Consider the following 21588-nt stretch of genomic DNA (forward strand, 5'->3'; position numbering starts at 1 on the left):
GTGACGAATACCAACTTTGGACAAACAACAACACCGAAAGCATGAACCACAGATTAAAAGTGAAACTTAACTGGGAGCCCAGAAAAACCGACGAACTGGTTGAAAAGCTATTCGAATTAGTTAAAGTGGAGATGGTGGACCTAAGAAGGGTATTATACGGGACCGGTAACTTTTGTCTAAACACGCGATTTTCGAAATTTAAGATTACCAAAATTTCATGGACATCGAAGACAGAAGAAGAGAAACAACAACTCTTCAGCAAATTCCTAAGTGCAAGTACTACAAGTGATTCAGGACTGACATCTTGGATGGGAAATATACTGTCCATAAGGACCCAAAGGTAGCCAAGAAGCCAAATCAAAGGACACGATGCAGGTCTACCAAGACACGAAGCAAGTAAACAGTTATATAATGTGAGGTGTGGTAATCGCAAATTTCGAAAAGCGCGTGTTCAGACAAAAGTTACATCACGAATATATGATTATGAATGTTAATAAAATATTTAATTGTCAAATAATATAAAAGAATACATATGCAAAAGTAAAAGAAATACCTATGTTTGAGATTGTCGACTCCGATATATAGTTAAAGTTTGATTAAATGATTACTGTTTGAACAGTACTGCATGAATAGATTTTTGTATCTGCTCGAGACAATGTAAAATAGCCACGAACTACAGGTGCGGAATATCACTAATTACTATCTGGGAGTTTTACGCGAACGAGGTCTCTTTTCGATCAGCGCAACCTTAATTATTTTAAAATCCAACATTAAAAAAGAAACAGATGCTAAATAAATTTTTGTAAGATTTATAAGGAAGTACTCCCTTGAGGACACATTTGATAATGATAATTAGATCATAATCAAACGTAATAAAACAAAACAAATAATCAGACTATCATCCGGCCAGCCTCCCTCGGATTTGTACCTGCAATTTGTATTGTGCGGACCACTTCATTGCCCCGTGAGAAGCTAAGTGTACTGTACACCGTTCAAGCTAGTACAACTTCGTTTTCTGAAAACAGTGCGGCCCTTTTGCTGAATTGCCGACTCACTTACTACGTAATCTGTCAGTAGAGCACGCCTCATAGGCCTGTTGGTAGCAAGACAGTTCAAACCTAGAACTTCGTAACACGAGAAAGAAAATGAAGACGTTTATGATTGTTGCCTTCTCAGTAATTCTTTCAGGTAAGCCCGATTTAAGGCGTATTAATAAGAAACCAATTGAAATTTTAGATTTAATTGTGTTGTGGAAAAGAGCATCCTAGGCGAGACAGCCATTGTAATGACTTAATCTCTGCTCGTCATTTATTTCTCGTTCTCTCCGTCGAAAACAGAGGCATCTGATTCAATTGGTAAAATGGGGTAAACTACAAATAACACCCTCCTACAACCAAACAACATAAGGATCCAAATTCATGCGGTTCGAAATTAGCTTCCACAACGGCTTCGTGTTGTTAGTTGTCTTAAATTGTACTATCTATCTCGTTGACACCTCTAAGTTTCATCCAAACACATATAGTTGGTTAAGACCACAGATGCTCGACGCGAGTTTGATTTTGAAAAAAAAAAACAACACAACATAATCTGAAGGAAAACGATCATACAGAGTGACAAATATACCTTAGAGATTACCCCCTTGACCCATTCTGACGCAGGACCTTCTCTATCATACTATATAAGAGTGTGTGTCATTTGGATTTTTATGTAGCTTTAGCAATTTTTCAGGCATATCACTACGATGTCTGCAGTGTGACAGTTTATAGGTATGTCTAGCACTGGGGCATCATGCCGCAGACCTGTAGCATGATGTCCCACCCAGTCACATGTTATCCTGACACCAGGCCATCCTGCCCTAACACTAACTTCTTAATGCTGAGCGCCAAGCGAGGCGGCTAATAGTACCATTTTTGTAAGTCTTTGATATGACTCGGCCGGGGATCGAACCCACGACCTCCTGCATCTGAGGCAGACGTTCTAACCACTTGGCCACCAGAGTGGTCTACTGTATCAGTGACAAGGTACGTAACTTCTAAATATTTGGCTCCACCAATGTCCCTCAATTTCCTTCTGCTATTTCCGTCTTTAAAGGCACACGACCATACTCTATGGCTTTTTTACTCCTGAGATATTTTTCTTTTCATCAAGCCATTGACTTTTCTGTGTTGTACCAAACTGAAGTTACGGGCTCTGAAACATGCAAATTTCACGAATTTTGCCAGCTGGGACAACTCCAAGCTCTAAACCTATCTGTGAGGAAAATTTTGAATAATATGATTAAACCAAAAGTGTTTAGTGTTGAACATAGTAAGATGTCTATATACTTTGTGTTTTTGTCTCGTGAGTGCATGTTTTCATTTTGTTATTTATGTTAATAGTTGTACTATATGCTGTAGCATATTGTTATTCAATTATGTTTATGAAATTGTTGCACCTTAGCACAAAAATTGGATTGAAATATTCCATCATGTGGATGTGATGGAAAACATTGTTTTGTACTTTAAGTTTTACTTGGAAATACCTTAGTGCTTGAAAAGGGATTGAAATCACCTTGGTGTTGTAAGCGGATTGAAATTCTCCATCACGTGGACGTGATGGAAAACATTGTTAGATTAGGGTTTAGGTGCAGGTAGGTGCTGTATATTCAGTGTCAGTTCTCGGATGTAGATTAGTTGTTCGTTTGCGGAGGTTAACTTTTTTGCCTCAGATTTGTGATCAACCAGGTGATTGGATAGTGACCTGCGATGGTAGATCTGGTGCTGGTGTGGTGACATTATTAGAAATTTACAAAATCTTGATCCTCTCCCTGATGTGGTTTTTCTTAAGATAGGGGAGAATGATATTGGAACACTTTCTCCTTATCAGATTGTTAATAAAACTATTCAGCTGTGTGATGTACTATTACATGAAGAATCTAGTTTTATTTGTGTCGGCTTGATGTTGCCTCATTTCCGTCCTCTTGGAGTAGGAGTATTCCAGTATGCCTGGCAAGCCAGATACATAAATCGGGAACTTGGAAGAGTTTTCACTAACTCAGAGTCTGTCACCTTTTGTAACCTAAGAGGCTTTTGGTGACGTTATATCAGTGATGATGGAGTTCATCTTTCATCTCAAGGCAATCACTGGTTTTTTACAAGGATCCTGTCCTGTGTCAGTCAGAGTGTGTTGGATTTTATTGCAGAGGTAGATTTGAATTTTTTGTGTGCAGAAGTAAAAGTTTGTATCATGAATTAAAGTCATAATTTGAAAAGAATGAGTTTTGACCTCACCAATGAGACACTGATGAAGCCAAAGTGGGTACATCTATGGGAGCCTGGGTATGCCATGGAGCAGAAAACATGGTTACTCGTAACTGTAGTGTTACATGCTGACCTATTCTCCGCTACTTCCTTTACTACACTGAGAGGCCTCATTGAATCCAGCTGCCTTACAATGTGTGCTGGAAACTGTCGAAGACATCCTGGCATGCACTTACTGTTGCCATGACACTGATCAATGGAATTTCTGCACATCCACTGTGGTGCTGCATTGGACTCATCAAAGGTCTTGAGTGACCACAGTAAAGACTTTCTAATGGCTGCTCTGCTAGAAGCTAAGACCATCTTTGGGAGCCTCATACCATCAGTGGCTTCTTGAGACTTGCTGAATCATCAACATCAATCCTTCACATCTACTCCTGGCCCATCACAATCAGCCAGGAAAGGTGTTCAGGCAAAATGCCCCCAGAGACCATCTGCAAAATTTATCAAGCTGGTGCAGTCCCAGTCCAATCCACATACTAAAGCTAGACCACCTCCCAGGTCATCAAAGACCCCAAAAGAGGACATTCGCTAACCATCCTTCCTTTCTCACTGGAGGAGGGGGGGGGGCACGGCCCTAGCAATTCAACCCTTCAGGTGCATGCTTAAGCATTATGTATGATGGGTGGGCCCAGTCCATCATGAATGAGAGTTATTGACTCCAGTTTTGAGAACAGCCCTCACTATCAAGGACCCCCATTTTCTTTCCCCAGTCTTATGGAGGAAACCTTCAAGATGGACACAACCTCCTCAATCCAGAATGCTCTTTGCCCATTCAGTTGGCCATCTCCATCAACCCTCAGAATGCCTATTTCTACATTTCCTCCACACCGCAAATATGTGTGGCTTTGCATGGACCATAAAGTTTTTCAGTTGAGGGTTCTACTGTTCCGAATCTTGTATGCACCCAGAGTCTTTGTCTAAATTGTGTGAGTGGTAACAGTCTACCTTGGATTACTGGTAACACTGATTCTCCAGTATTTCAATAACTGGCTGATCCACAATGTCCAGGTCCAGTCCCTTCACCAGGATCTATTCCATTCTTGTTTGCGACAACTCAGTTGGGTCTTTTACTCAACCTTGAGAAGTCGGAATTTATTCCATCACAGGACTTTGTTTATGTTGGGGATGATCTTCCTCATGAACCAGAACTTAGTCTGGGATAGGGTAGACTGAATCCTGACCCTCCCAGAGACATTACAGGCAAAACAATTATCTGCTGGCCTTTATCTATCCCAGTTGGGAATCTTGAATGCCACTGCCAACTTGGTTCCTTAAAGAAGTCTCCATATATGCCCTCTACAATTTCTTCTTCTCAATTAGTTGAAAACCACAGATATTCTCTGTCAACCCCAATCCCACAAAGAGACTGGAATTTCACCACTGTTTGTACTGGTGAACAAGTCAAGACAGATTCCTGGGGAGGGGGGTGTCCACATGCATGCACCACCACTCCTATCTGTTTGCAGATGTGTCAGATTCTGGTTGGGGCACTGATTTAGAGCCAGAGGGCATAGTTCTCCAGGGTTCATGGTCAAATTGTCCCTCAACATCAACAACCTAGAAACGAAAGCAGTATTTTTAGCATTACAAGGGTGCATCAGCAGAATAAGGGGTTGATATGCCATGATCTTGGACAACACATCCATTGTATCGTATCTACGACATCAAGGAGGCACACATGCCCTCCTCTTTGCATGGAGGTCTGGAACCTCTTCAGTTGTGTAGACTTAGGACGCCACAATCGGAATTCTCCACATTCCAGGCAAGATGCCTTTCTCACCGAATGGTCTCTCCACCACTCGGTAATAGAGTCCCTGTTCACATGCTGGAGAAGACCCTGGTGGACCTGTTTGTGACCAGGCTAAACAACAAACTTCCCTTTTACATCTCTCCTGACCCACATCAAAGAGCATAGACAGTAGATGCATTCAGCTTCCAGTGGGATCGTTATTTGCATATGCCTTTCCATCTTTCAGACTGCTACCACAAGTTCTGCAGAAAGTCAGTACTAACACTGATAGATCATTCTCTTCATCCTACTGCGGTCCCAGTGATCATGGTTCAGCAATTTCCTAGCCCTGTTGATAGATCAAGCCAGGTCTCTACCTCACAGGAGGGATCTCCTGATGTAACACCAGGGACTTCTCTTCCACAAGCACCCACACATTCTTCACTTTTGCTCTGACTTGTCTCAAGCAATCTCTCTACCAGAAGAAGTTATCCAGACGAGTTGCATTATTCAAGCCAGGAGAGCTTCTACATCCAAGGTCTATGATGCCCGCAGGAGAATCTTCTGTGATTGGTACAGTAGGAAACACGTTGCTCCTATCTGCCCTTCAGTAACTGCTATTGCTGATTTTCTTCTGTTCCATTTTGAGGCAAAATGATGTTCTGATCCACTATCAAGGGCTGTCGAGTTGTCATCTCCAACACTTCAGTTATCTCATGATATGGAAATCAGTTCAGATTCATACCTTGTTGTTCTTATTACATCGTTTGAGCCCCCGAGACCTGTCTCCCACTTTCTTACACCCAGGTGGAATCTTTCTCGAGTTTTGTGGTCATTACCCAAAACCATACATGAACCATTGAGTGAGACCTCACACTGTGTTCCTACTCGCTCTCACTTTTGCAAGATAAAGAGATCAGATTTATGCCTTGTTTATATACATGTCTGTCTCCAGTTTAACTGGAATAATGCTTCCATTTCTCTTCATTGCCAACTCCCCAGTTGCAGTCAGATCTGTGCAGGGGATGATCAAAATAGACTTTTATGCCCCATGTGTGTTCTCCGCTTCGATCTTAATGCCTTCCATGCAAAAAGAAATGGTAAAAAAATGTCTCCACCTCTCTCTTAAGGGCTCCTTAGACATTTTGGCTGCCACTATGTCCTGATGGATTGTCAACACAATCAAAAGATCACATCAGTCCCTCACCTATCGAGACCTCTCCTTTACGAAACTAAAACTCCATGAGGTTCTAACTATTGCTACCTCATTGGCCTACTTTAATCATTCCTCCTTGGAGGATGTCATAAAGGCAGCTGTTTTGGCATTCCCATACTACTTTTTCCTGCTATTACCTCCACTCATTACTAACAACAGAGTGCAGGCATGTGGCTCAGAGACATCAGTCTTGTATAGATAGAGCTGTCTCTATAGTGAGTACATTTCAGTTTCTGTTTTTGATCCGTATGATGAGAGCATCAGCCTACCCACCTGGCTGACAAATTCACCTACACAGTAGCAACAAGAGAAGAGTTGCTGCTATTTAAATGTAGATTTTTGGTGTAGGGTGGGGTGGTTGTTGTTGTTGTTGTGGGGTTTAACGCCATTTTTCAGCACACGATAGGCAATGCATGGCGGCCAGTATTAATGGTGGAGGAAGAACCCGGAAAGAACCACCGACCCACGAGAAGCTACTGGCAAGCTTTCTCACATAACCACATTAGCCGAATCCGAGACTCGAACCGACGCAGACAGAGGTGAGATGGCAGTGATCCGTAACGGTAAGCGCTTTAGACCACTCGGCCACTCGGGGCCCCAGGGTGGGGTGGTAAAACTAATTTTAATTATGCGTTACATACCTATTGGGGGCCCCGAGTGGCCGAGTGGTCTAAAGTGCTATCCGTTACGGATCACTGCCATCTCGACTCTGTCTGTGTGGGTTCGAGTCGAGGATTTGGCTAATGTGGGTATGTGAGAAAGCTTGCCAGTAGCTTCTCGTGGGTCGGTGGTTCTTTCCGGTGTTTTCCCGGGTTCTTCCTCCACCATTAATACTGGCCGCCATGTATAGCCTATCGTGTGCTGAAAAATGGCGTTAAACCTAACAACAACAACAACAACATACCTATTGCTTTTTCCAAATGCCCTCCTCTCACCCTGCTTTGATGTCTTGCATAATCATAGTCTGTGAAAAAGATGACAGGTAATATATACCTTCTTTGCATGACCACGTGACAGTGGTTTGCAAAAGGTCACACTGACTTTTCTCTACTCTGTGGGAGGATGTATTTCATATCGAGCAGACAATGAGTTTTCGGCACGAAAATAGATCAGCTAAACAATAGCATCAGGTAAGTATTACATAATTAAAATTAGTTTTACACCCCACCCCACCCCAAAAATAATCACATATTCAAACATGTTATTGTTTTCTTGTGATTTATATCAGCAGTTGATAAAACCATTTTTACATTAATGTAAGTGTCCATAGAAAAGATGACAGACAGTGCAAACAACAAAGTGTTACCAAAATGTCAAGAAAACAGGATTGCCTAATTTTTATGTTGTTAGTGCGTTAAGTACAGTCAACTATTTTCTGTGTCCCTTTAAAATATGTGAGCACATGTATAACAAGAAATGACTTTAGTATCCAATAGCATACAACAAATATGCAAACTCACAAAATTCTAATTTGTATTGATACCATGGTCGATAGATGATACAGAATTCAGTAAATGTTGCACAGCTGATGAAATGATACTACAAATGTCTGGCAATGTGCCAGTACAAATTTGTTTGAGTCACAAGTGTAGAGCAGCTTTGGATGCATGTATACATATGTGATTTTACTGGGTCACACTTGTACCACATGAACTCATAAGTCAAATCCAGCTGAAAAATGCAGTGATGCAGATTTGCCCTTACATAATGTACTGGCAGTTCTTTGTCTATGCAGTTTGTTAAGAGCAATCAGTGCAACAAACAACATAGACCCTGATCTGTCAGTGCATTATGCAATGTCAGATCAGGGTCTGTTTTTACAGTTGGACTCAATTTAGGCATATACTCTGTATATCATACTTGTTCCATCAATTTCGACCACTCCAGTGGCCTGGTGGTTAGAGTGTCCCCCTCACATGAGGCAGGTCGTGGGTTCGATCCCCGGTCGAGTCATACCAAAGACTTACAAAAATGGTACTAACAGCTGCCTTGCTTGGCACTCAGCATTAAGAGGTTAGTGTTAGGACTGGTCGGCCTGGTGTCAGGATAATGTAACTGGATGGGACATGTCTGCAGCATGATGCCCCAGTGCTAGACATCACTATAAACTGTCACACTGCAGACATTGTAGTGATATGACTGAAAAATTATTAAAACTACGTTAAAAATCTGAACCACACCACACACTCCACCAGTTTCAAAGTTATGTCAGAAACACCAACTTGATGACTTGCCTGCATGTTTCCCAGTCATTTTGTCTCCCAACCTCATGTGTTGTTGTTGTGGAGTATGTTGTTATTCCCAGGAGGAGTATGCATGACAGTATCGTGTTGTGATGTTTTATATGCACCAGCTTGATGAACAGAGATTATAATAATAAATAAGGGGCACTGTTATCTACTCTACATAGCTAGCCCATTTGTTTCATTGGTACTTTGCACTTGTGACTTAAGTATACATATAAGTAAATATAATCTAAATTTGATAGTGAAAAACTATCAAGTCTGCACCGAAACACCTAAAACAGACACTTAACTCCTGACCTATACCATAAGTCATTTTGTGGTGTAGTACATGTAGAACTATTCTGTATTACAGATCTATAAATAGGTCAGGTCAGGAACTGCAAATGTATGTGAGAGGGTGGATTTCTGAATGTAGGAGGGATTTATCAAAGAAATTGATGCTGGCATGACATTAAAATGCACGATTTACTGCAATTCTTGTTCAAATTTGACAGCATTCTGATGCAGGGGTCCTTCAAGTTGCACAAAGGCTGTAAATATGCCATCCAGTTAGGCCTGTTACTGAAAATAACAAACCTGTTCAAATTATTCACCATTAAATATGACCTACATTAATAAAATGAAGCAAAAAAAAAACTTAAATTGACTTATTTTTAAAATCTTTTGTCCAAATTTGACCAGATCTAAAGGATTTTAGCCTTGCAAGTTTATACAGATGATGTGAATTCACCAGAATAATTTGTCATTGTTGCTGCCTATGGAAAACCTGTCAATCAGTTTGTTGTTGTTGTTGTGGGGTTTAATGCCATTTTTCAGCACACGATAGATTATACATGGTGGCCAGTATGACTGGTGGAGGAAGAACCCAGGAAAACCCCGGAAAGAACCACCGACCCACAAGAAGCTACTGGCAAGCTTTCTCACGTACCCACATTGGCTGAATCTGAGACTCAAACTGGCACAGACAGAAGTGAGATGGCAGTGATCTGTAATGGAGGGCGCTTTAGACCACTCGGCCACTCTGGGCCCCGTAAATCAGTTTGCAAAAGCTGCTTAGAATGCAATGGTCGGTTTTTATGCACAAACTTGATGCTGCATCAACCTGCCTGATGTAAAAAAAAATTAATGCAAAAGATAGATAAAAATGGAACAATACTAATCTGCATACAAAAAATTAAAGTAACTTGACTATCATTGCAAGTTCGTAGAAGTATGGATCTTTGATACAAACTTGTGTACCGTATTTCATGTATTTTTCCGTACCCTTTAATTTTTCATACACAATCCAGTTATCAAAAAAATAATTGTTCAGATGTATCATAATTTTTTGTACATATCACTTTGTATTTTTCAAATAAAATCCATTAAATTATTGGACATAAAATTTCTCCTAAGATTTACATTTGCAAAAATGAACAAAAATACTGTATTGCCATTTTTTTAATACAAATGTTAATAATTAATTGGTGAGAAAATACAATGATTGATGTATAAGCATGGGTGCCTGCAGCATAGGTCAAGGATGTCACATGACCCCACCCCACCCCATCCCCGGCAAAAAAATATCCAGTGGGCACCCATGTGCATAAGCTCTCATTGTCATTACAATATCTACTGGTGTTTATTAACAAATGGACAAAGGACTTCACAGACCATACCTTTAAGTATTATTGTTAATTCTCCTTATTAATTCCATAACCGTAACAAAACACCACATGGATTTTAAAACAAGTTAGGAAACCCTTTGATGTTTTCTTATCCAACAAAAATTACATCTCAGTACATGCTAAACTAGTCTTATTGTTTCATTATAGTGATACAAACATAAAATATAAAAACCTTGTCATTTTCCATTGTAAATTTGAAAGTCACGGACTCCAATAAATCAATTTGTATATATACATATCCAATACTATCTTTTAAGAGCTTGTTCTATCTTGACATGGATATAATTAACATTTTATTGTGTGTGTGATTGGGATTTTTAACATAGATTTAACAATGTTTCAGTCATATTGCTACGATGTCTGCAATGTGTCAGTTTATAGTGATGTCTAGCACTGGGGCCTCATGTTGCAGACATGTAGCATGATATCCCACCCAGTCACATTATCCTGACACCAGGCCGACCAGTCCTAACACTAACCTCTTAATGCTGAGCGTCAAGCGAGGCAGCTGTTTGTACTGTTTTTGAAAGTCTTTGGTATGACTCGGCCGGGGATTGAACCCACAACCTCTCGCATCCAAGGCGAACATTTTATTGTAAATCTGTTCTACGATATACCCAACTATTATCTTTATTGGCGAGTTCGAATGCAAGTAATGCATATGATCGCTTTTCCTTGTAACATCTGCTGTATGGACAGCGGTTTCAATAGCACATTGACAGATTTTCATTTCCCTAAAGAGGGTCTCATTTCCCTACTGGCAGCCTCGCCGATTTAACCTCTTCTGTCCATTTTTGCCCTTAATCTGGTTTCAACTGGATAACCAAAGCACAAGGCACGTTTAATTACGGTGTAAATAACACTGCATTGCCATGTGGTTATTGTGACAATGTACATCATAATTAATACAAGAATGAATTGTTGATTTAGCTGTGTTGATTGATAATGGAAAATAGTAGGGTTGTAATACATGAGGATTATCACAATAAAAACCACCCTGAATAGATACGGTCTTGTACATGGAATTTTTTTATATTTTTATTACTCACATACACATGCAAGCATGCTCACGTGCAATAACTAAAACATGATTTCAGGTTCTTTCTTTTTTATTGCAATTTGATATGGAGATTATTGTTGCTGTAAAACTACAAGTTGCACTTAATTTCTTTGACAAAGTGGACTCATATCGTTATGTACAATTTACCAATAAATAATACCAATAACTAATACATGTTCCAACCATCTTAATTATTTTGCCAACATTACGCAACATAACAGCTACATATGCTCTAAATGCAAATGAACTTGCACAATGAGACATAATTCTCTCTCTTTATCTCTCTCTCTCTCGCTGGGGCCTCGAGTGGCCGAGTGGTCTAAAGCGCTCTTCATTACGGATCACTGCCATCTCACCTCTGTCTGCAGCGGTTCGAGTCTAGGATTCAGCCAATGTGGGTATGTGAGAAAGCTTGCCAGTTGCTTCTCGTGGGTCAGTGGTTCTTTCCGGTGTTTTCCCGGGTTCTTCCTCCACCATTAATACTGGCCGCCATGTATAGCCTATCGTGTGCTGAAAAATGGCCTTAAACCCAACAACAACTCTCTCTCTCTCTCGTTCACTAATAACAAAAAAAGATCTTTTTGAGTGCTTTTATTTTATCATAATTAGATACTTGAGTTGAGAGCAGAATGAGACAGAAAATATGTTTACTGTAGAACTTGTTCAGGTACTATCCCTTTATATTTTGTACACAGTCAGTACCACCAAATGATAATTATTTATTTTATATATATTTTTTCGTACACTGAAATTAATAATTTTTTCGTGTATGAAAAATTACATGAAATACGATATTCTGATTTCTAATCTGTAAACAATTTTCTGTTACCTGTGATGCATCCGTCCGACAAATTAAGTGATGTTCAGCAACTTACCCTGTCATAATATTCTCAGTAATATTCAACATTTGACAAATTTATGAATTTACAGACAAATTGTCAGTGTCTGTCTGCTTTCACTGTACATGAGTAAAATTTTGGGTTCTGTTTTTACTGAAAACCTGAACAATTGCACATGACATTCAGTTTGCAGATGACACACTTGCTATTCTGTTGTCAAAAACCGGTATGTAACCGATTGGAGGTTGTTTACAATTGATCAGGATGCTTGTTGAGAATGTCCATAAGGACTATTACTTGAACCCGTAAGGTGTGTGATATGTGACAAACTACACATGTAAGAGAATTCCATTATAGGGCTAAATATAGTTATTTCAGGTGCTATGGTATTTATATATTATTTAAGTTGTAGAAGAATAGATACATTTGTATGTAAATTTTCTGAATTCTCCTCATAAGTTTAATAATGGTATATCTATGATACAGGAGTATATCTCTATTTAGTGTTAAATTTAGGGGCTGTGATTCTGGGTAAATATGGTATAACCAGCAACAGTCAGGGGCTAACATATTTCTCTTTAATTATAATCATATGAAGAATATTTTGAAAGAATTTAGTGAAGAAACACTAGTATTTTCTCTGCATCTTGAGATGGTTGTTCATTACTGACATCAAAATTCTATACCAATTTAACCTATTGACATGCCGGAAAGATGCGTTAATGTTGACATTTTGTTTTTTTGCAATACAATCAAAATTTTTATTTCTGACCAACCTGTGTGTAGATCATGTAGCACTGATGGAACAAAAATGGAAGTCGTAAAACTTGATTACTCATTAGTCATTCTTGTATATTGTTATTTTAAGAGGAGAGCACTCACATGCACCTAATTAAACTGAAATAAATGCCTCATTTCTAATTAATGATTTTGTATAATTATTTTACTTCTAATTAACATATGAGCATCTCGTGTAAGATTTAGAAATACAATTTTGTTTGCCTGTCTTTGTTACACGAGTTACACTTTCTACCTTAATAAAGTTTTATTACCAGTTTAATGGTACAAGAAACAGTGATGTATCTTTTGTTGTTTTGTGCTAATGCAAATGTCATTTTTAAAATAAATACTATGAAACTGTTTCATATGAGAATATTTGTGAATTCCTAATGTAATGTTTGAAGGTCTTACTTGATGTATTACGAGTACATGATAAAAGGACACATTTTGAACACATCTTAACCATACAGATGCTGATGCTGTGTATATTCATTATGTAGTTGTAATTGATTTATGTTAATTATTATCCAGATAAGAAAAGAAATCAATAGTTAAATATCTAATCTGCTTATCCTGTTACATGAGTTCAACGTAAATGACTGCAGTGATCTGACAAGCAATATTTTGAAAGAAAACCTGATATCTTTGAACTTTGATTTTAGTGAAGATGGGATACGAGATCATTGATCCTTAACTAATTTGATGTGAAAATGAAATATTTAAAATCGGGGGTATTTGTCCCATAGGAACAGCTACAAGCTCTTTTCTTTTATGTGATAATTTGGAGACAAAAGTTTAGTTTTCTAAACAGCTTGCTAGTTGCTGTCTGGCTGTTTTTGAGATATTCTACGTGTTATGGGTGGCTCTCTGCTTACTGCCTAGCTATTGGTATTTCGAAATATATATACTGTCTACTACTATGTGTGGCTTTCTCTGCTTCCTGCCCAGCTATTGGTATTTCACAATCTATATACTGTCTACTGCTATGGGTAGCTTTCTCTGTTTCCTGACCAGCGATTGGTATTTCACAATCTATATACACCTCTCCCTCGATAACTCGCGCACAACAGGGTCCACAAACATAGACCGCACTATAAGCGACGTGCGAGTTACCAAGGGACATCCAAAAATTGAAAAAAAATCACTTTTACATCGAGAAAACCGTAGGGGAGGGGGGTGTTAGGGAACTGGGCTGTTTAATTACTGAATCCTCATTTTACAATCACGTCGTTAATAATTTTTAATAATGCGCTTTTTGTAATGAAGTTGTTCGTTATTCTGTTTAAATAACATTTTTTTTTCTCTCAAAATATCCAACATATGAAAGATCATTCCAACTGGTTTCAACAACCATCACCTGTATGCAAAAAATCTGTGTATTACGTCACTGCTTTTTGTTTTCTTGATGAGTCTGGTTCCCATTGTGGTATTTAATAGTATCTTGCCAAATTGGTAGTCCACAATTTGGGAACTAGACTACCTGTTGATACATCACCAAACAAGATTCCTTTTTTTCTTCAAATTAACACAACATTTATTTTGTGACACGTCTACGTCAAAACTCGATTATTTATTGTTCAGTTAGTACATTGTTAATGTCATGATTTCATTGGAAGTAATAATGAAATTTCTTATCATCCCTGAGGATATCTCTAAATGCCAGCTCAAGAATTCTCTGAAACTCGCTTGCCGACAATGGTCCGTATCTGTGAAATCAAGCTCTTTATTTTACGAAGTATTCTTTTCGCTTTGCTGCCTTGTTATCTTTGATCACAGTTATGAAAGAGTTGTTTAATTTAAGGTAGTTTCTGTTACATACACAATAACGTTTATTACAGTGTTCGATTGATCAAATGAAGTGAGTTCACCCGACATACGACAGAGGCCACTAGATTTTAAGTTAGTCCGATTTTTGTGCCTTTTAACTTTTCTTTAGTTCCACCTCCTTTTTTTTTTATTCAAAAGACATAATTAACATGATAATATAAAGGAGGCCAGCTTTTAATTCAGTGCAACAATACAACAAATACTTGCGCAAGTCAGTTATCAAAACTCGGTCAGCACTTAATTAGGTTCTCAGAGATACGCTCACGGACATAGCTGTTATGGTAGATTGACACATTTTACGTTTAATTACAAGAGGACACATTGCACTTTTGACGATTACACTTAAAAGGAACTAAAAGATGGAACTAGAACACAAATTTCTATTGATAAAAAAATTATTTAATTTGTATTTGTTTATTAAAGTACTGCCTCCACTTGGCGTAAGTTACATTTTATTGATCAAAATTTCCTTGCATATCATTAATTGCGGTGTACTAGGAATGTCGTTTAGAAAGAAAATGAAAAAAATAGTGTGAGTTATTTTTAAATTTGATATTTCAAAGTGTTGATTAAAATTTCCAGGTCCTAGCTACCGTTTTAAACAGTAAAACGAGCGATACATCAAAGTTTCCGTTACCAATTTTGATCGCAATTTTCTTCAAGTTCAACAAATAGGGATAATTTTTGGGGCTATTTTCGGGTTTAAAAAATGGGATCCACGCCTGATACCGCGTTATAAGCGTGTTTGCGAGTTATCAGGGCGTGAGTTATCAAGGGAGTGGTGTACGGTCTACTGCTATGGGTGGCTTTCTCTGCTTCCTGACCAGCTATTGGTATTTCAAAATCTATTTACTATCTACTGCTATGGGTGGCCTTCTCTGCTTCCTAGCCAGCTATTGGTATTTCACAATCTATATACTGTCTACTGCTATGGGTGGCTTCCTCTGCTTCCTGACCAGCTATTGGTATTTCACAATCTATACTGTGAAGTAATTATGGGAGGTGTACATGCCTCACATCAGTATCGAGAAGAAGACTTTAGTCATACACATATCCATATCTCAGATTATTAAACAATAATAGCAGAAAAGGTCACATTCTAGCGTTAAGAAATTTGATAGGAGCCAATTCACAAAACTGTCCTCAGCTATCTTTTGTTTCAGATGATTCTTGTCAAAATTTTTGTGTACATATCATGTTTATCTGGTAAGATAGTATAAAGGAGATGACATCAAACTAATGTTAATTTTTTTAAAAGAAAAAATAACTACTTTGCGATAGAAGGCATTTTATTGTGTATATAGTTATGGCTGCCTGCATTTATTCAGTGATTTCAGAATGCCAGCAACCTGAGATGCTTGCCGCTTCTTGTCATATTTTAGCCATCAGTTTCAAAATTTTACCAGAATTCCTTTAAAATGTTGCTTTAATGTCAAGAACAGATTTTGGACTCTGCGTGGGTAGGTTTGAGTTGCCGGTTCGACCTATGTGGGTATGTGAGAAAGCTTGCCAGAAGCATCTCGTGGGTTGGTGGTTTTTCTGGGGGTTTTCCCGGGTTCTTTCACCACCATTAATACTGGCCGCCATGTATAGCCTATCTTGTGCTGAAAAATGGTGTTAAACCCCACAACAACCACAACAGATTTTGGAATATAAATGATGAGGGAATGTGAGGTTATTTTAGTTGTCAGTGATACAACTTTTCTATTTTAAAGCCAGTTATTTGTAGGAAAGGATGTCTAGAGTGTAAAACAATAATGTGTCATTACACAGTATGTAAATGATGTGCCTTAGAAGTAAACTATAACAATGAAAGTAAAACATAACAATCTGCCATCACACAGTTAAGTAAATAATGTCCTTTAGAAGTAATTTTAGCTAGACATAAAAACCAATTCCTAACCTTTCATTATTGTTTTATAATGAGTAATCACCACATTCTAGTTAATTGGAAGAGACGAAATTGTTAACAAGTCAGCCAATCTTACAGAACCTGTCTTGAAAGACTCCCGCTTCTGCCCAAAAATATGGTCTTGCAAGACAGGTGGTCTCTCATAACAGGTCATAACACTATATAATCTATAAATTTGCCATCTCTACATTGAGAATATGATCTCTACAGCTCTCAGGGCCGGTGGTCTAACATAGCAGTGATCTTACTAGACAGGTTTTACAGTGTGTATGTGTATATACGTATGTGTGTGTGTATGTATGTATGTGTGTATATATATATATATATATATATATATATATATATATATATATATATATATATATATTAGAGAGAGAGAGTCTCCATACTGAGAATTTATTTCTACTCAGTCTGCCATTCACTTGACTCCGGTGATTTTTGGAGTTTACAAAACAATAAAAAAATATTTAAGATAAAGTATAGGACAAATATTAAAAGTGGAAAATTCTTTTCAAGATAGAAAGTATTTCAGCTGCTTGATTTAGAGTAAGTGCATACCACAAACACAACTTGTGTGAAAGCCTGGTCTGTTCATTAAAGCCAGTCTCTTGTATGCTTGGATCAGAATGAGTATCTGGATAAGGTTCAGGCTGTTTCTTCCATTGGCATTTCAAATTCATTAATCCAAATTTTATACCATGCAAATTGAAACCTACAAACAAAAAAAAAAAACACAAATAAGTGATACTGATGTACTTTCATTACTCTGTGAAAACATGACAGTTTCAGAGGAAAAAGCGTGTTGTTAACTCCATCAAACTTGATGAACAAAGTCTATGGTTGTGAAGATGTTTTCCTGTTGTTAGAGCATTCACCATGCCATCAATACTTGCAACACTTCCATTAGTATCATTCACCATGCCATCAGTGCTTGCAACACTTCAATTGGTGTCCTTTACCATGCCATCAATGCTTGCAACACTTTCACTGGTGTCCTTCACCATGCCATCAGTGCTTGCAACACTTCAATTGGTGTCCTTCACCATGTCATCCATGCTTGCAACACTTCAGTTCATGTCCTTCACCATGCCATCCATGCTTGCAACACTTCCTTGGTGTCCTTTACCATGCCATCAGTGCTTGCAACACTTTCACTGGTGTCCTTCACCATGCCATCAATGCTTGCAACACTTCAGTTGGTGTCCTTCACCATGTCATCCATGCTTGCAACAATTCCTTGGTGTCCTTCACCATGTCATCCATGCTTGCAACACTTCCTTGGTGTCCTTCACCATGCCATCCATGCTTGCAATACTTCAATTGGTGTCCTTCACCATGTCATCCATGCTTGCAACACTTCAGTTGGTGTCCTTCACCATGCCATCAATGCTTGCAACACTTCCTTGGTGTCCTTCACCATGCCATCCATGCTTGCAACACTTCCTTGGTGTCCTTTACCATGCCATCCATGCTTGCAACACTTCCTTGGTGTCCTTCACCATGCCATCAATGCTTGCAAGACTTCAATTGGTGTCCTTCACCATGCCATCCATGCTTGCAACACTTCAATTGGTGTCCTTCTCCATGCCATCCATGCTTGCAACACTTCCTTGGTGTCCTTCACCATGTCATCCATGCTTGCAACACTTCAATTGGTGTCCTTCTCCATGCCATCCATGCTTGCAACACTTCAGTTGGTGTCCTTCACCATGCCATCCATGCTTGCAACACTTCCTTGGTGTCCTTCACCATGCCATCCATGCTTGCAACACTTCCTTGGTGTCCTTCACCATGCCATCCATGCTTGCAACACTTCCTTGGTGTCCTTTACCATGCCATCAATCCTTGCAGCACTTTCACTGGTGTCTTCACCATGCCATCAATGCTTGCAACACTTCAGTTGGTGTCCTTCACCATGCCATCTATGCTTGCAACACTTCCATTGGTGTCTTTCATCATGTCATCCATGCTTGCAACACTTACATTGGTGTCTTTCATCATGCCATCAATACTTGCAACACTTCCATTTGTTTCATTCACCATGCCATACAGTATTTTTATGATTTCTCTGAAGTGTATCAGCTCCTTTTGGAGTTAGTTAAATTATTACTTTGAACAGTGTGTGACGGCATGTTGTGCAGTGGGGATTTTGTGTGTGTCTGTGCTGAAATATGAATAATGTTAATTAAAATAAGAGTGTTGAGCTTGACATAAAGCTAGAAGATAGATTATGATCTCCATTATTTTCCGTACCTAATAAGTTAAGCCTGACATTTTGTCCTGGTGAAAATTGTTCTAACTTGGATGTGCTAAAGCAGTTATCTCCCTGTACCGAGTCTTCTATACAGCAGAAGAAAAAGACAGGATTATAGTGTAGGTATCACGGCACCAATTGTTTTTCCATAGACCTTAATGCTAATGTTTGGGGAAATAAATGTATTTTCTATCCTACTTTAGCGTGCATGTCACACACTTTTCTAGAGAGCAGTGTCAGATTGTAAATTTGACAAGGACAAAACCAAGTACTCCATTGCATTTAAGAGAGATAACTCTGCTGGAACTAGACAAGGGTAAGAGTTATCTAGTCACAACAAACACAGTTTCAGACATGTGTACCACATTTTAAATAAGTCATAAAAAATTCAAAAGATGATCTAGATAGGAATTAACATAATCTCACATGTTGCCAAGAGGCTTAACTTTTTTTTAAGCCTAACAGAAAGTACAAATCTTACATAATGCACCAATCACAGAATTTTTCTATTTTTCGGAATGCAATCTTCCCTACACCTTAAGCTCTGCCCACCTGGACTTGCGCAATTGGTACTGTTATACCTGTAGTGAGGCTGCATAATAATTACTTGCATACATACAAAAAAAACCAGAAAATAAAAACAGATGGGGTTGGCAGCACCAATTTTAAAAAATATACATTTTCCTTCAAGGTGCAAGGGACAGTTTTATGCACAAATTTAATGCTGCATCAGCCTGCCTGATATAAATATTCATTAAAAATATATCACACCAGTGCTCAGACAAGTCCATGGAAACAAAAGAAGTGTAAGCACTCCAGCCCCAAATTCAGACATGCATTTTCAGGGCTGAATGTTGTTTCTTTCCTTGTGTGATAATTTTGAAAATTACTCTGCCCTAACAATTGATGCAGTTCATGCTGATTGTTTTTGAGATATTCTACATGTACCTACCATGAACTTGTGTGTCTGCTGATATGGGTGGCTAGCTCTTCTTCCTAGCCAACTATTCGTATTTCACTGACTAAATACTGTAAAGCAGCTATAGGTAATGTGTATGCCTAACATCAGTTCAAGAACAACATAAGCGTGAAACACCAAATTCACCAATATCTTGAATTATTAAATAACAATAGGTGAAAAAACTCGTGATAGCCTCAATTTATAAAACCGCACACTAAGGAGAATTTTACCCCATTTGGGTGACAAAACCAAACTAGCCTGCATCAACTGCCCAATTGTTTTTGTATTAAGCTCTTTCAACCAGACAGTGTCAGATTGTTTAAGTGAATAATACTGAGATGGACCCATGGTGTGTGTTGTGGGATTCTGCTGTATATTCTATAAAAAGAGAGCTGTTCACAACAAAAGAATGAAATGTTGTTCTTTTTCATTAGTTTAAAGAACCTTTATTCTTAATTTCTGTTCCTTAAGCTGGCCTGGCCAATGCTGGAGAGTGTTGCAGGGCATACACTGATGTGACAGGAGAGAACCACCCTGCACAATATTGTGGCAACTTCTGCTGCTACGAGTTACTCAAATATGACTGCTGTGACAATGAGATTCTGCATCAGGCAGCTATAGCCACTGGACAAGTGGATGACTTCTGTGCAGCCTGGTTCGAAAGCCATGTGTAAGTATAAAATTTGCAGGGATGAATACAACAAAATATCAAGTATATGTATGCCACTTTTCTAGATTTTTCAATCATATAAATTAATGAAGTTTCCCCTGAATACACATTTCCAGTGTATCCCCCAGGGGTGTAAAATTGAGGGTACAAAAAAACCCCAGGTGTCAAAACTGGGGGTCAAATAAAAAATGGAGGGGTCAGAAATGTACTGACAAATTTTCATACGACTTGTGCTTTTTCAGCTTGAAATAGGATATTGCAACTTGCACAACATACTTTCTCTCTCTCTTTCTTTCTCTAAACATACAAATAAACCAACATGCACAATTAACAAACAAATGCATTGTCGAATCAAAGAATAATTTTATTAGTTCATTTTTCTTTTAAAGTCGTACTTTTAACAGTCTCCTCAACAATATTATAGCCCAACACATTACATATAAGCCAATACAAAAAGCCAAATAAATCTTTTTAACCAAATGGGAGTTAATTTACTGTCTTTCATCAAATGTGTACTATCATAGGTTTCATTGTACTTCATCCTAGAACACATTTATCCAAATATCAAGGAGGATACTAATTCATCTTCTTTCTAATAAGTTACACTTGAACTTTAAGATCTTTCTTTTATTGCAGAAAAGTTAAAAACCAACAAAATCTGCAGTGACCTGCTGACTTTGTAATCCAAATAATGCAGTTGTCTCTGCAAGTTTACTGATTTCTTTGTTGTGAAATAATGTCTTAGGTTATAATGTGTTCTCCAGATATCTTATGGCAAATGAGGACCTATTTTTAAAAATTCTAAAATGCTGTCACGAAAGGATTATTCACTTTTGCAGTCTTTGCAGTCACGCGATCAGAAGTTACACCGGCAATCATAATGAATATTCCAGTCAAGGGAATTATTTTCTCCCTTTTTCATTAAAGTTAGATCCACATTACTCTTTTGCGTTCTGCTTCTTTCACTTTCTTCGCTAATGATATTTAGTGCATGACGTTTTAATCTGGAGATCACTTTCTAGTGCAATGAGCCTTGATGTTAAATATCTAGAACAGCTTGCTGAGCTCGATGGAAATCGTGAGAAGCTCGCAAGATTAAGGGAAGCTACTCCGTCATAACATTGC

General features: G+C 38.3%; 1 protein-coding gene across 1 annotated transcript in view; it reads left to right on the forward strand.

The window, feature by feature from the left end:
- The first annotated feature begins 1028 nt into the window (after positions 1-1028).
- The window catches only part of LOC149797424 (uncharacterized), a 31155-nt gene continuing 10595 nt past the window's right edge, over positions 1029-21588 (forward strand). The window contains exons 1-2 of the mRNA XM_089962214.1: positions 1029-1188; positions 20265-20463. Of these exons, the coding sequence (XP_089818340.1) occupies positions 1146-1188; positions 20265-20463 (242 nt within the window). The 5' untranslated portion in view covers positions 1029-1145. The remainder of the gene's footprint in view (positions 1189-20264; positions 20464-21588) is intronic.

The sequence above is a fragment of the Sinohyriopsis cumingii genome, chromosome 6, assembly GCF_028554795.1.
Source record: "Sinohyriopsis cumingii isolate HCF-2022 chromosome 6, ASM2855479v2, whole genome shotgun sequence".
Classification (NCBI taxonomy): Eukaryota; Metazoa; Mollusca; class Bivalvia; order Unionida; family Unionidae; genus Sinohyriopsis; species Sinohyriopsis cumingii.